At 42.0% G+C, this 13,050-nt stretch overlaps 1 protein-coding gene across 3 annotated transcripts in view; it reads right to left on the bottom strand.

Moving 5' to 3' along the window:
- The window catches only part of pik3r2 (phosphoinositide-3-kinase, regulatory subunit 2 (beta)), a 40,558-nt gene that overhangs the window by 22,792 nt on the left and 4,716 nt on the right, over nt 1–13,050 (bottom strand). Inside the window, exons 1-2 of one of the 3 annotated variants that reach the window (XM_051953546.1) lie at nt 10,981–11,124; nt 8,396–9,293 (exon numbers count right to left, since the gene is read on the bottom strand). In XM_051953546.1, coding sequence (XP_051809506.1) covers nt 8,396–8,714 — 319 coding nt within the window. In that variant the 5' untranslated portion in view covers nt 8,715–9,293; nt 10,981–11,124. Of the gene's footprint in view, nt 1–8,395; nt 9,294–9,451; nt 9,583–10,980; nt 11,125–13,050 lie in introns of those variants that run through there. The other 2 variants (XM_051953548.1, XM_051953547.1) reach the window with 2 other exon arrangements.

A 13,050-nucleotide genomic window follows, 5' to 3' on the forward strand; every position in this document is an offset into this window, starting at 1 on the left:
TTTAACAGAAGTTGGCCCCCGTTAAAGCAACGCCGTATACGCTCGGCCATCGCTGAGGTTTCTGGAGGGGCCCTCCTACCGCTCCGAAAGTTTTGAGCTGCACAAAATATTGCGAGCGGTGAGGAGGGGGCAATTTTCCGCCCCGGCAAAGTTAACCCCCGCTCCACCAACGCCCAGTCAAAGTTTGGCACCGCTAGACGCAAGTTTGTGGACGCTTGGGTCCTCAACCCTGTTCCTCAGGACCCCATGTCCTGCATGTTTTAGATGCTTCCCTGCTCCAACACACCTGACTCAAATGATCAGCTCGTCATCAGGCTTCTGCAGAGGCTTGCTGACGAGCTGATCATTTGAGTCAGGTGTGACTGGTTCTCACCACTGGAGAGAACCAGTGGTTCTCACCACTGATTCTCTCCAGTGGTGAGAACCACTGCGCTCGGCCAACGCAGAAATCTTGAACGCTGGACCACCGCTGCTTCGCCAGCGTTGCCCGGGCGGCGATTAAACGTTGCACAAACTTCGGTGGAGCGGTTGTAAGCGTTTTACGAGCGGACACGGGGTTGCTGGAACGGTGTCGGGCGTTGAAGCAGCGATCCATGGCGGGGATGAACTTTGGTTTGGCGTTGGTATAGAGGTGTCGGAGCGGGACCAGAATTTGGCTATACATACGGGGAGAAATGGACCAGGAGCTCATTTGGAATCGAGCTGCCGTTGAGTTCAGACCTCATCTATATCGAATTTGCTCAAAGTTACAGTAAAACTGTATCACCATGGATGCTGAGAGACTTGCTATGATTGGTGTACTAGTCCAGCAGCAGAATCAGAACCTCCTCAGATTGCAACAAGCTGTTGACAGAAGGAGAAGAGAGAGAAGAAGGAGAGACAGAGTTGTGTGGGTCAGACAGTGGATACTGAGAAGGCCTGAACATGGACTGTATGACAAGCTGATGGTGGAGCTGAGGAATGAGGATCCACGAGCCTTCCAGCACTTCTATCAAAAATCTATCAGAACTTGTATCAAAACAATCCGTTCAGCTCCGTAGTCACAAGCGGTATGCCGCTAAACCAACTTTATACCTCCGCCGAGCCAACGCTCGCTACCGCTAAAGCAACGCCGGCTTCAGCGGTGCACCGCTAACCAACGCCCGTGTTTTCGATTTTTTTTCCCCATTTTGTCCCTACCGTTCAAGGAACGCTCCAGCAAAGTTTGGGCGGTGTGACCGGGCCTTTAACAGTGTGTATGCTGCCGGTCAGGTTTCACGGCTACACGTCTTCGCTGCATCCCAACTATGTAGACGGGCCATGCATCATGACCGAGCACAGCGTCCATTCCTCTGTCACAACACACTTCAAAGCCACATGTGTACAAGCGAGTAGCCAAGTGATCTCTGTGCTCGATGCGGTTCTGCAGGGCTACAGTTAACACCGGGGAGACACTTTAGTGCAGAGATGTGCTGTTAAATCTGTTAAAAATAGGTTCACTGACATGTTTAGTGTGAAAATACAACATGAGGTTGTACAGAGTGTCCCAAAAAATTGGATATTATTTAAAATGTCTATATTGGAGTGACTACTTGCTGCTGTCGACTGCTGGCACTGGATTATACTTGACTACACGAATGACCGAGATTGCTGCTGGTGTCCACTTCAATCTTATGTTTCATGTGATATTTATTGTCTTCATTTATTTTATTATTTATGGTTGTGTTTGAGTGTTTACAGTTTTTAATCGCGTTTTTACTGTTTTATGTGGTTTTTACTTTTTAAATTTATTTGTTTTTTATTGTTTGTTTATTGGAATGCTTGTGCAAACTGCTGCAAAACAAGGTGCCCTTTAAGGGACAAATAATAATAAAGTTGACTTGAATGGTCAGGAGGAAGTGATGCTTAATAGGATTTATTTTGGACATAAAATGTAAATGGTTGTATTTATATAGCGCTTTACATGATACGTCACATTTACCCATTCACACACACATTCACCCACTGATGGCGGGAGCTGCCATGCAAGGTGCTAACCACAACCCATCAGGAGCAATTAGGGGTTCGGTGTCTTGCTCAGGGACACCTCGATGTGAGCACAACGGGCCAAGGATCAAACCAGCAACCTTCCAGTTACAAGACGGCCACTCTACCCACTGAGCTATGCCGACACAAGTTCTAATATCAGCATCATCAACAACAAAATGCTTTATTCTACAAATTTCAAATGAAAAATTCTGGGGAATGGTAACTTGATGTTAATTTGTACACACAGTTGGTAACTGTCACGTCCAAATCTGCTCTCCTGTTGGCGTTTGCTTATGAAATTTTCCAACAAATTCACGTTGTGCATTCGCATTTGGCTGAGTTTGGACATACTTCAATACACAGAGCGCCTTTTCTGTTGCAGTAAATGGCATGTCTATTCCTGAAAGCAGAAAAATAAAAATGATTGCTCCTTTTGCTCAAAAAAGTGTAAAGAAATTTTAAACAAATTATTAGGCAATGAAATGATGTCAAATTTTTTTTGGGACATCCTGTATTTAGGACTACTTGCAGAACAGAAGGATAATTATTCTTCTCTTGAAAGAACCCTGAAAAAAAAAATGAATCAAAAATGCACAAAACATTGTTGCTGGACTGCTTGCTAGGGTGTTTCCTCTTTCATTTAGGGTGGCAATTAACAATTATTTTGGTTTGGTAGTTGAACAATCTATTGATTATTGAAAAGAGTAATTAACTAATCGACTCGAATACTTCAATAACTCCAACAATAAAGACAATTAAAATGCTCGTCGTGTACTTCTGTAATTTATGGGTCTGTGTGATTCATGTTAACTGCTGCTACAACACTGCAATTTAAGATATTAAACTGTGAATGAAGACAGAGGTTATCGTTTCTGGCTCATGAAGTGTTTCTGCAGTTCTCTTTTCGCAGAGATTAGCAGTAAATTTGGTCGACTCGCAGAGTTAGGTCCCGGACTGTGAGGAGGTACTTAGTGCTTTTATATAATTCTGTAAATGTCCCCACTGTGTGATTAATAAAGGCTTACCTCATCTTATCTTGATTTACATTAGCTGCTGTAAATCGCTAACACTTCTCATCAAGCAGCAACTCACATTGGGTAGCTACACATGGTAAAGCCTTCGTCTCAGAGTAGAATGAGTTAGCAAGAAAAAACACGCAATACCGCCACCAACTAATGCAGCGTTTGTTATATTTAGTCATCGATTTTAGACAGATAAGTTAATTATTCGTTCCGCTCCTACTTCTATTTCCACAGTATAAAGGACATGTGCTCGCTGTGCAGTAGAACTGTTTTTCAAAGTAAAAGTAGATTAAGACACATGTTCACTGGAGAAATTGACACAAGTTCTAATATCAGAATCATCAACAGCAAATGCATGTTTGCAGGTACTCGACTGGAAAATGGTTACTTTGGTGTCAATGCTATTAGGGTTAAGTTGTTGGCATATTTGCAAATGATCTGTTTAACTCCTGACTGTATAAACCAGTGAATGGTCATCTACAGCTGTACTCTCTACAGTCTCATACTAACAAGGTCAGTGTGTTTCAGACAAAGTGTTTATTTGATCGATGAGCGTTCTGTAACCCACTGTCAGCTTTCCAAAACGGACAACCTGGTATTTACACCGAATTTATGCAGCGACTGGCCAGCTATGAAGAAAAGTGTGAAAAAGTAGGCTGTTTTTTGATTTTCCTCCTTTTCTTTGTGATTCTTTTTGTCATGTTTTTTTTGAACATTTACAAAAGTGTATGCATTATCCCAATTTTAATGACTTTCGTGTGTCAAAACACCACTTTTTCCACCAGTTTCAGTCGGTTAATATTTGGTACAAACGAAGCTGCATCAAGCCTGAAGAAAACTTAACCTTTAAATATTTTTTGAAATTTTAAGTTATATTATTCTTGACAACATTAAGTGCTTTTGTAATATCATTCTGCAGAGACAAGTGGTTATCTCGATCATATTTCCCTCCTGCCTACAGTTAGCGGCTCTGTTTCTGGTTTGCTGAGACCATTAAACTTTCAGAGGGATAATTTCACACTAAAATGAATTCTCATTTACTGCTCCGGCACCTAAGAAATGCTCCAGAAAATAACATTTTCTATAGCTGTGCAAATTGTAAACTACGGCAGAATAGTACGACAGTCAGCAGAGAAACCAAATACAGCTGGTTCCTATATCTGCAGTTGGATAGGGTGGCCTTGGCTTACACTGTAGCCCTTGTCTCCCTCCCTTTGCAGCCTCTCCATAACTTTCCCATTCTCTTTCTCTACTGTCTCACCCACCCCTCTCCACTGGCTTCGTTGAAAGTGTTTTCCTGGTAAGGCACAGGGAGAGAGAGAGAGAGTGGAGGCCTCTCCTTTCTGAGAACTGGCTTCGCTAACATGGTTTATAGCAGCCCAGAGACAGTATCAGACGTGTATGCGAATCAGGGAGGGAGGCTGCAGAGAGGGAGGGAGGGAGGACGGGATAGAAGGGCTGGGGGAGCCGGAGGGTGAGAGAAGGAGGACGAAGGGAGGAGTTTGCAAAAATGCCAAGCCATGGTTCACTTCAGCAGGCAGTTAAAGTGAGGCCAGGGAGAGGAGAGAGAAAGGAGGCAAAGAGGGGAAAAAAAACTCTCTCTGGGTTTACAGACTTATTTCTGCTGCAAGTTGAGAAATGTTTTGCGCGTATCTGGCAACTCAAACAGATTGGTACTCGTAATTTATCTCAGAAAGTGTAATATCACTCTAAGCTACACGCACTACATTACATATAGCAGAGTGGAAAATATAATGTATTAAACACGACACAGAATGTATTTTAATATCGAGATTCTCCATGAAGAAAAACAAAACACATCCAAGTGCTACACAAAACTTATGTAGAGGCATTCAAGCACCATCGATATGCCATTTTGCAAAGAGAAGCATTTGCATCTTTTGTCCAACAAGTAATCTCCACTTTGCATTTCACTCACTACCGCTGAAAAACAATGGCACATTTTTACATGTTCTTAAGCCCGGTTGCTGTCGACATTCTGCACTAACCCGATTTCTCAGATGCAAATCAGAAACCTGGTTTCTTTCATCTGCTAAAGAGATGAAGAAAACCCAGTTAGCAGTTAGACTTATGATAGAAACAGTCTGAAGATGAAGAAATCTGATAGTTATGAGTATTTCCATGAGAAAGGCTTTTTCGTTTGGGCTGCAATGTGGAGTGAAGAAAGGAAATATCAATTACAGTTGTAGTCAAAACAATTAAATTAAAATGTTGGGTAAAATGAAGACACTCAGGTCTCATTTTGCACAGACATGAGAACAGTCCTTAAGTGTGCACTCATCAGCCAAAATTTAAACAACAAATATTACAAATGCATCTAAAATATCTCTTTCTGATTCCTTGTTTGACTTCTTCATTGGGAAGATGTCTGTTAACCAGCCAGCTGCATGTGACGGTAGGTCTTACAGAAACCAGGTTACTGCCGCATGTTTCACTTGAATTTTGACCTTTCATTCGGAAACAAATAAACCTTCTTAGACAAGGGTGTCAAACATGCAGCCCGTGGGCCAAAACTGGCCCTCCAGAGGGTCCAATCTGGCCTGTGGGACAAATTCACAAAGTATAAATATTACAGAGAAGACATTAACTACAGATTGTAAATTTGTAAGGCTATAAATTAAAAAAAAAAATTCTAGACCATGACAAGTTGTTTTGATCATAAAATAAAATACTATATTGGTCATTGTTATTTTGTGTCTCATTTTTGTAATTTTTTGTCTTGTTTTTGTGTTTTTATGCCTGACTTTTGTCATTTGTGTCATGTGTTTATCATTTTGTTTTTCATTTTTCCTCACTTTTGTAATATTTTGTCTTGTATTTGTCGTCTGACTTGTTCGTCTCATGCTTTTCTCGCATCGTTTCTTTTTTGTCTCACTTGTGTAGTTTATTTTTTGTCATTTTGTGTTTTGCTTTATTCACCGTTTTGTCTATCGCTTTTGTCATTTTGTGTTTTTGTTTGCTTGTGTTTGTCTATTTTTTGTCATTTTGTTTCTTGCTTTTGTTGCTTTGTCTCATTTGTATAATATTTTTTCTTGTTTTCTGTCTTTTTTTGTCTGAATTTTGTCATTTTGATCATCAGTAAAATAGTATACTGTTCAGTTCCAGCTATATGTGACTGAATGTTTAGTGCCTTTGTAAACACTCTGTGATCTGGAAGTTGTTTTGTGTAAATGATAAGGCATAAAGCTGGTATTGGACTGAATGTGACCTCTGAACTAACATGAGTTTGACACCCCTGTTCTAAGAGATCTGTGTGTTCTAACGAACTAGCTTATATTAATGAATTCATGCTAAATAGTTTTAGTCTATTTTGTTAGAAGTTCAGCTTCTAGTTAAAAAGCGTTGAGAGATTAAACCTTCCAAACCACCAGGCTTTGGTTTTGATGCCCCTTTAAGGCAGCTGTTTTCACACAACAACCTCTGTTTCCTCAGCAAAATAACACTGATATTAGTAAACTTTGGGCATGAGCATTTCTAATCTACAATGCACTTTTGGTGTAAAGCCAAGGTATCATTCCTTCAGCCTCCCTCTCCCTCTCTCTCTCTCCTCTAAGGGCTTCTCTCTCGGTTCTTCTGCCCCTGTCTCTCCAAATCACAGACACAAACGCCTACTGCCCAACTGGTTTGTCTCACTGTCTGTCAAACCACAAGGATACTGTTGTCCTCCTCACCTGCCTCTGCTGGAAAAAGGCCTGTGCTTATTCACCAACACATCTCCTTCACTCTCAGGTTTTTTCACATATATTTTTTTGGATTAGAAAAATCTCATTCGATGAGAACTCTGCAGACATTTGTGCATCAGCTTTGAAATTCACTTCTCTTTTCCCTTAATGAGAAATAAAATCAAAGTAATGAATCGGAATGAGGCCCACTGTACTTTTGTTGTACACGATGAATTGGCAATTGGCTAAAGCAGAGGTAATTCAGAGTTCACAGCCTACGTGCTCAGAGTAGTACTTAGTCCATCTGTCATAAAAACACAAAATGGAATGACAGAGAAAAGGGCTTTTTACAGGAGAGGAATGCATGGTTTTATGTGGAGAATGATATTAAAACTTTTATTTATCTGTTTTGGCTGTACGCACCTTTTTCTTTGGCATCCCACACAAGGAAGCAATAAATTACCCGGCTGAAGCCAAAAGCACGAAATGAGGAAAAAATGATGGAAATCTTGGGAGCAGGGAGGAACTTTGGTAACAAATCAAAGTTTTACTTGAAACTGAGTTTGCTCAGGTAGACTAATCCATGCCAAGTGTATGTTTGAGTTGGACGCTGTCGAGGCTGAAAGCAGATTCTTACTATTATGAATAACTATCAGTGTTTAACAAAAAATGTCAGAGGAGTAAAGAGGAGTGTGACAACAGAGCACTTATCCCCGAGCTAAAAAAAAAAAAAACTGACACTGTATTCAATGAACTGTTGAGTAACTCTTCATTTGTACAAAACTCAAGCACCCCTCTTTTGGAAAACAAATTAAAATTTTGAGTGCCAAAAATGCTCCTGATATCTGTAACTTGGACACGCCTAGTTGAAATCAGCGCCTGCACAGTCCTGTACCCATACTGAGTAGGGGGTCAATAGCACGCCACAGCAAAGGAGAGGCAGGCATTTTTGTGCAGATAAGCCCAGATGCAGTTTAGACACCAAAGACACATGTTGATGTTGAATGTGAAGGGGGCCACACAGACAGACAGAATCAATGCCAGACCTGTAGAGTCTGGGAGAGTCCGGTAAGTAGATGGATTAGCCCCTTATTATTCAGCACAGAGTTTGGTTGGCTGTGCTTCCAAAGAGGTAAGGCTTATGACGTGTTTTAAGTATAGATTAAAGGGTCAGCTTGAGGTCACGGCCAAATGTGAGAGCCTTATCAAAACTAACTCCCAAGGTGGTCGACAGCAAAATACCAACTACACCAACAACAGCTGGGCACATGTAAATTTGTGTAAAGGGGGTGTAAACTAACTACTGTCTCGCTGCTATCTGAATCAGTAGCTTCAGTGCACAGACAGCTCAAAAGCAAAACATAATTAAACATGAAAGCATGCAACATCTGTACAGTACTAATCAAAATTTTGATCTGCGCATAAAAAAATAAAAACACAGAAGATAAGTTACGTTGCAATAAAATTTCCAGGCATCACAAAGTCACAGCAAAATGTTGTACTGATCACGTACAAACTAACTGCAACTATATAGGGAAAGGTCACTGATAAATTTTCAAAAGCGACGTGCTACGGGCGTATCATTAACCTCTATGACGCATTGCAAAAAATGGCTGACCGACTGCATTAGCGCATTGTGGGATAAAACATTACAGATAAAAATATATGTAAAATGTGTCCTACCTTGAGACGATTCTGGTCTGGGAGCGGCGGGGAGAGGTCGCTGGGATCTAGGCTGACTCGATGGAAGCGCCATCTTGATGGGTCCCACGTATTCGACATATGTCCCGGGGAAGTCGCCTCTTTGCTTGGTGCGCTCGTTGTACCCGAGCAGCCATCCCAGGCGCTCGGGCTGCTCCACACAGCCCTCCTGGTAGTTCTCCATGGACATCAGAGAGGCCTTGCTGACTGTCAGGAGGTCTCCCGGCTGCAGGTCCAAGTCCTCTTCCTGGTCCTTGGTAAATGTGTAGAGGGCACGGTACTGGAAACCTTCCGCCGCCATTTTGTAATGGAGTCAAAAACTAAAATGGCCACTGAACAGAGGATTAGACGGTGCAGCCCGAGTCCCACTGCAACGACAGGGTTTGAGCTATGCAGAAATCCTCCTCGGAAAACCAAAAATGAGTGCTGAGTCACTAAAGTCTGGTGTTGGTACAGTGGCTTAAAGGGTCAGGTCAGGGAGTGAGGGGAGGAGGGGAAGTCACCCGAAGCTTAGGAGCATTTTTAAAAGTTGCTAAGGTAGCGCTTTGCTGCTGTTGGGTCTGCAGTGGCAGCGGTTTCAGACCTGACCGGTGTTGCTGGACTGGTGCACTTTCCTCAGCTTGATACCCCGGTTGAGCCAGATGATGGAGCAGAGGGAGAGCGTTGGCAACATGCTCTTTCAAGCAGCAAAAACCTGCTGTCTGGGTGCTACCGGAGCAGCCTGGCTAAAGATTTTTCCAGTCGAGGGCCCTGCGTCGTTGGGTCTCCGCGGTCAAATCAGGTGGTCTGATTGGAGGACGAACGGCAGAGTGGGAAGGTCTTTAATCCTGTCCGGTTCTCTCAGATCTGCAACACGTTCTGGGCAGGAATTGTGACCGACCTGTGCGACACAAAAACGAGAAAAAAAAAACAAGAAAAGAGAAGAAAAAGGTTTGAAATTTGTCGAAAAATAACAATCACAAACGCAAAAAATCACAATAAATCGTCACTAAAGGCCGATTCTATTCGGTAAATAGCCATAAGTAAAGCAGCGCAGACCTATGTGAAACGAAGCTTAAAGCGGTGCATGAAAATGGCGAACTGCGACAGCTCCATGCATTTGTGCAGTCTTCAGTTAGGATAGAGAGATCGGATGATGCTGCTGCGTCATAACCAACAGCAGACTGGGTCCCTGGACAGGAGCCTCCATTCCCTCCACTCTACATTCACACACTCACAGCCTGAACTGACGCATCACAGTTTCCACAGGAACAAGAAGTTTCACTGTGAAATAAACGTCCCTTCAACTTGCACGACAGCATGTACGATTAACAGAACCCGAAGAAAGGGTTTTCGCAGGCTGAGCGTGCAAAGGAAACGAAGAGCTGCACCTCGGCTGTAGGGCAACCAGAATTTTCTAAAACATGCAGAACCCTTTGTAACAGTTCCCTCTACGTAGGAGAGAAAAGAGGCAGCTCTGTACTGCCTCAGAAATATTTTCGACTTCATTCTGTCAAAATAGGTAAATCATACTGTGCCAAGTCTATTTCACTCGAGAATACTGAACAGATAGCCAATGAGCAACCAGAGACTGGCACCACATCATAAACCACCACTTAAAAGACAATAAAATCACACTACTTCTAGTCAGTCATATCATCGTATCTTTATACAGCAAAAAGGTCAATTCACGGACATGTAACGAATATTCTCTGATTAAGATGATTGCTAGGCCCAATGAAATACCACGCACAAGTGCGCAATTTGTATCGTATAACAGCAACATTGCAGTTATAAAGACTAAATTTGATCCGAATGATTGCTTCTATTAAACCGATCCACCAGACACTGACTTTTTTAAAAATAAAATCTAAATTTCTGCAATCGAAAAACATTAAATTATAATATCCATAGCAAGATATGGAAAAATCATCTGTTTGGCCATCCGAGATAAAGCGGGGCAAAAAAAATTCTAAATGCTGCTAAGTTAAATTTTAAAATGGCAACTATGTTGAGGGATGAGATGGGGAGCGAGGAAGAGAGAGATTATCGTTTCCAAATTAAGTACGACATCTGTGGTCTGTGGACCAACCAAGGACAATGGTTCTATTAACCCCACTGGACAGGATGAAAGGATGTCAATGAGGAAAAGAAGCAGGTAGAAAGGGAAGGTGAAAGACACAGAAAGGTGGATGCAAGTTTTATTCTGGTATGTCGGTAAGAGTGTATTTGGGGCAATTTCCCAAAACGTCCAAATCCGAATAACCACAGGCCTGGCTTGCGAGGCCCGATGTTGTGCCATCATTTCATTAATGTGCATAAACGGACAATGTTTGGAGTGATGCATCTCAGACGCTTGACTACGATTCGATGAAAGCATAAAAAATAAACCTAAATCTCCGGTTTGCGTCTTTGAATGCCAAAGTGCATGCTTTTGAACCTTAGTCTACATTATCCTCTCTCCCCCCCTCGACATTCCGAAAGCGAACGCACATTCTCTGCAAACCTTCGTGAGTAAGGATGGCATCTTTTTTAAAAAGCTTTAAGAGTTATTGTGATAACAGGATGCGGCAGAGTGCAAAACTCACCCCACTTTTGGTTCAAAGAGAAGCCGGACAGGCTCAGCCAGACTCTCGGTCCAACATCCTTCGAGTCGAGAAGCAAGAGGTGCCAGGCTAGACACGTGGCACTGGCATACCCAACCACAGCCCGCAATCCTCACACCACCATAACCCTCCCCCCCCAACCCTAAACTCCCCTCCCTCCTCTCTCCACCTGCTCTTCACCCCCCCCAAACACACAGAGTCCTGCCTCCAACTGACCCCCCCAATCCTCTGCCAGCGAAAAAGTCCAGTCGTTTTTCCAGTTGCCATGTTTTATTTGTTTATAGTCAGAGTGCTGCTGCAGCAGAGAAGCAAAAAAAGGAAGAAGCAGACGAAAACCCTCCGCGCAGGGAGCTCTCTTATCCAGCAGTCCTCTTACACTATTCAGTTCCAGAGTAGAAAAAGTCGTACGAGGTGAGACAGGAGTCATCTCAGTTACAGTCCAGCTCTCAGAGTGTTGTAGTAGCTCACAGTTCGGCACAGCAGCAGCAGCTGGCAGGCTCAGCGTCAGAGGATCCATTCCTTTTTTCAGACTTTGTATTCAGTCTGCGCAGACAGCGACAGAAAGCAGTGAAAAGCAGAGTGAGAATGAGAGACGGAGCACTTTGCTATCAGCAGAGTCCAAACGGCTGAGGGAGACCACAGGAAAATAATTAATGAATAGGCAGCAAGTAACTCACTGTTGCTAGAGAGAGGGAAAGCTAATCCCGCGCTCTGATTGGCTGCTGCTCTGGCCATGTGCTCTCCAGTCACCAGAGAAGCCGGGCAAATCAAGGAAACGTTCTAATATTAGAAAATGTATCTAGGCAGTGATCAAACATCTGACCCTAACATCTACACCTTTTCCAACACTCCTGACTGTTTGCATCTTTGCAGCCGTGATGACCGCTGGTGATATTTGATGAAATGATGATTTGAATTGACTGAAACCGTCCCAGGGTGAGGATGTAAAACATAACATGGAAAAAGTCAAGCCTGTGTGTGATTGGACGGCACGCCATGAGTCATGGTGAAGTTGTGCAATGGGATGAAAGGAGATGATGTTTGTTTTTTTGAGTTAACAGGGTGATAAATGCAGTGGTTGCAAGCAAAAAAAAAAAAGAATTTAAGCTTTCAGAAAAAGAAGAACATGATGCCAAACTACAACAAAACCACTCAAATGTGACTTTATACCAATTAATAATGCAATATCTGTCAGTTATAACATCAATTTAACAATGTCAAGTGTGACCAGACTTCCACAGTCACTATAAATCATTAGTGTTTCATATTCATTATTTTATATTTTATATTTTATTTATTTTTGTGGAAGGAAGCGGGACGTAGTCTGAACTCAAAATGGCATCTGGATTTTAGTCTGCAGACGTCAAATGACTCTCGATGTGTTTAGACAGCCAGTGTAGCTCTGACCTGTTCATTATACACCAGAATGCATAATGTAAAATGCCAAATGAGTTATTCTGAGCATCACTAACGTTCTTAAGCGATGGTGCAGCTACTGACATTGCTTCAGGATTAAAATACCACACATCCTTACATTGCATAAACCTCAATTTGTGACACCGATTTCCGTTTTTTTGAACAGATACAATTTTTTCATATATAAATAATTTTTATTTGGCTCTTAATACATACATGAATAGACCTACATTGTTATTCTGAAACTCGTTAGTTAGTAGAAAATGAAGCAGCAAATATTTTGAAAATAAAAAAATGACAGAAATTTGGTGATTCTAGTTTCCCCAAATGTATAAATTTGTCTCTTCTGTAGATGATAGAATAATAAATATCATTAGCATTACTAAAGTTGTCCAAACAAAACTAAATATTTGAGGGACACACAAAGTACACAGACAAGAGAAAACAGAAACATTTAGGGAAACACGCTACAAATACGGAAACTTGCAACATTTTTTACACAGGTAATGGTCCGGCATGCTAGCATAAGTTAGCTCAATTTGGATACGCTGCAACGGTACAGATATTTTTGAAATGCTACAGATACTTTTTCAACATTCCCGATATTTTTTGCTGCATTACAGATACTTCTGCAAT

The sequence above is a fragment of the Acanthochromis polyacanthus genome, chromosome 9, assembly GCF_021347895.1.
Source record: "Acanthochromis polyacanthus isolate Apoly-LR-REF ecotype Palm Island chromosome 9, KAUST_Apoly_ChrSc, whole genome shotgun sequence".
NCBI lineage: Eukaryota > Metazoa > Chordata > Actinopteri > Pomacentridae > Acanthochromis > Acanthochromis polyacanthus.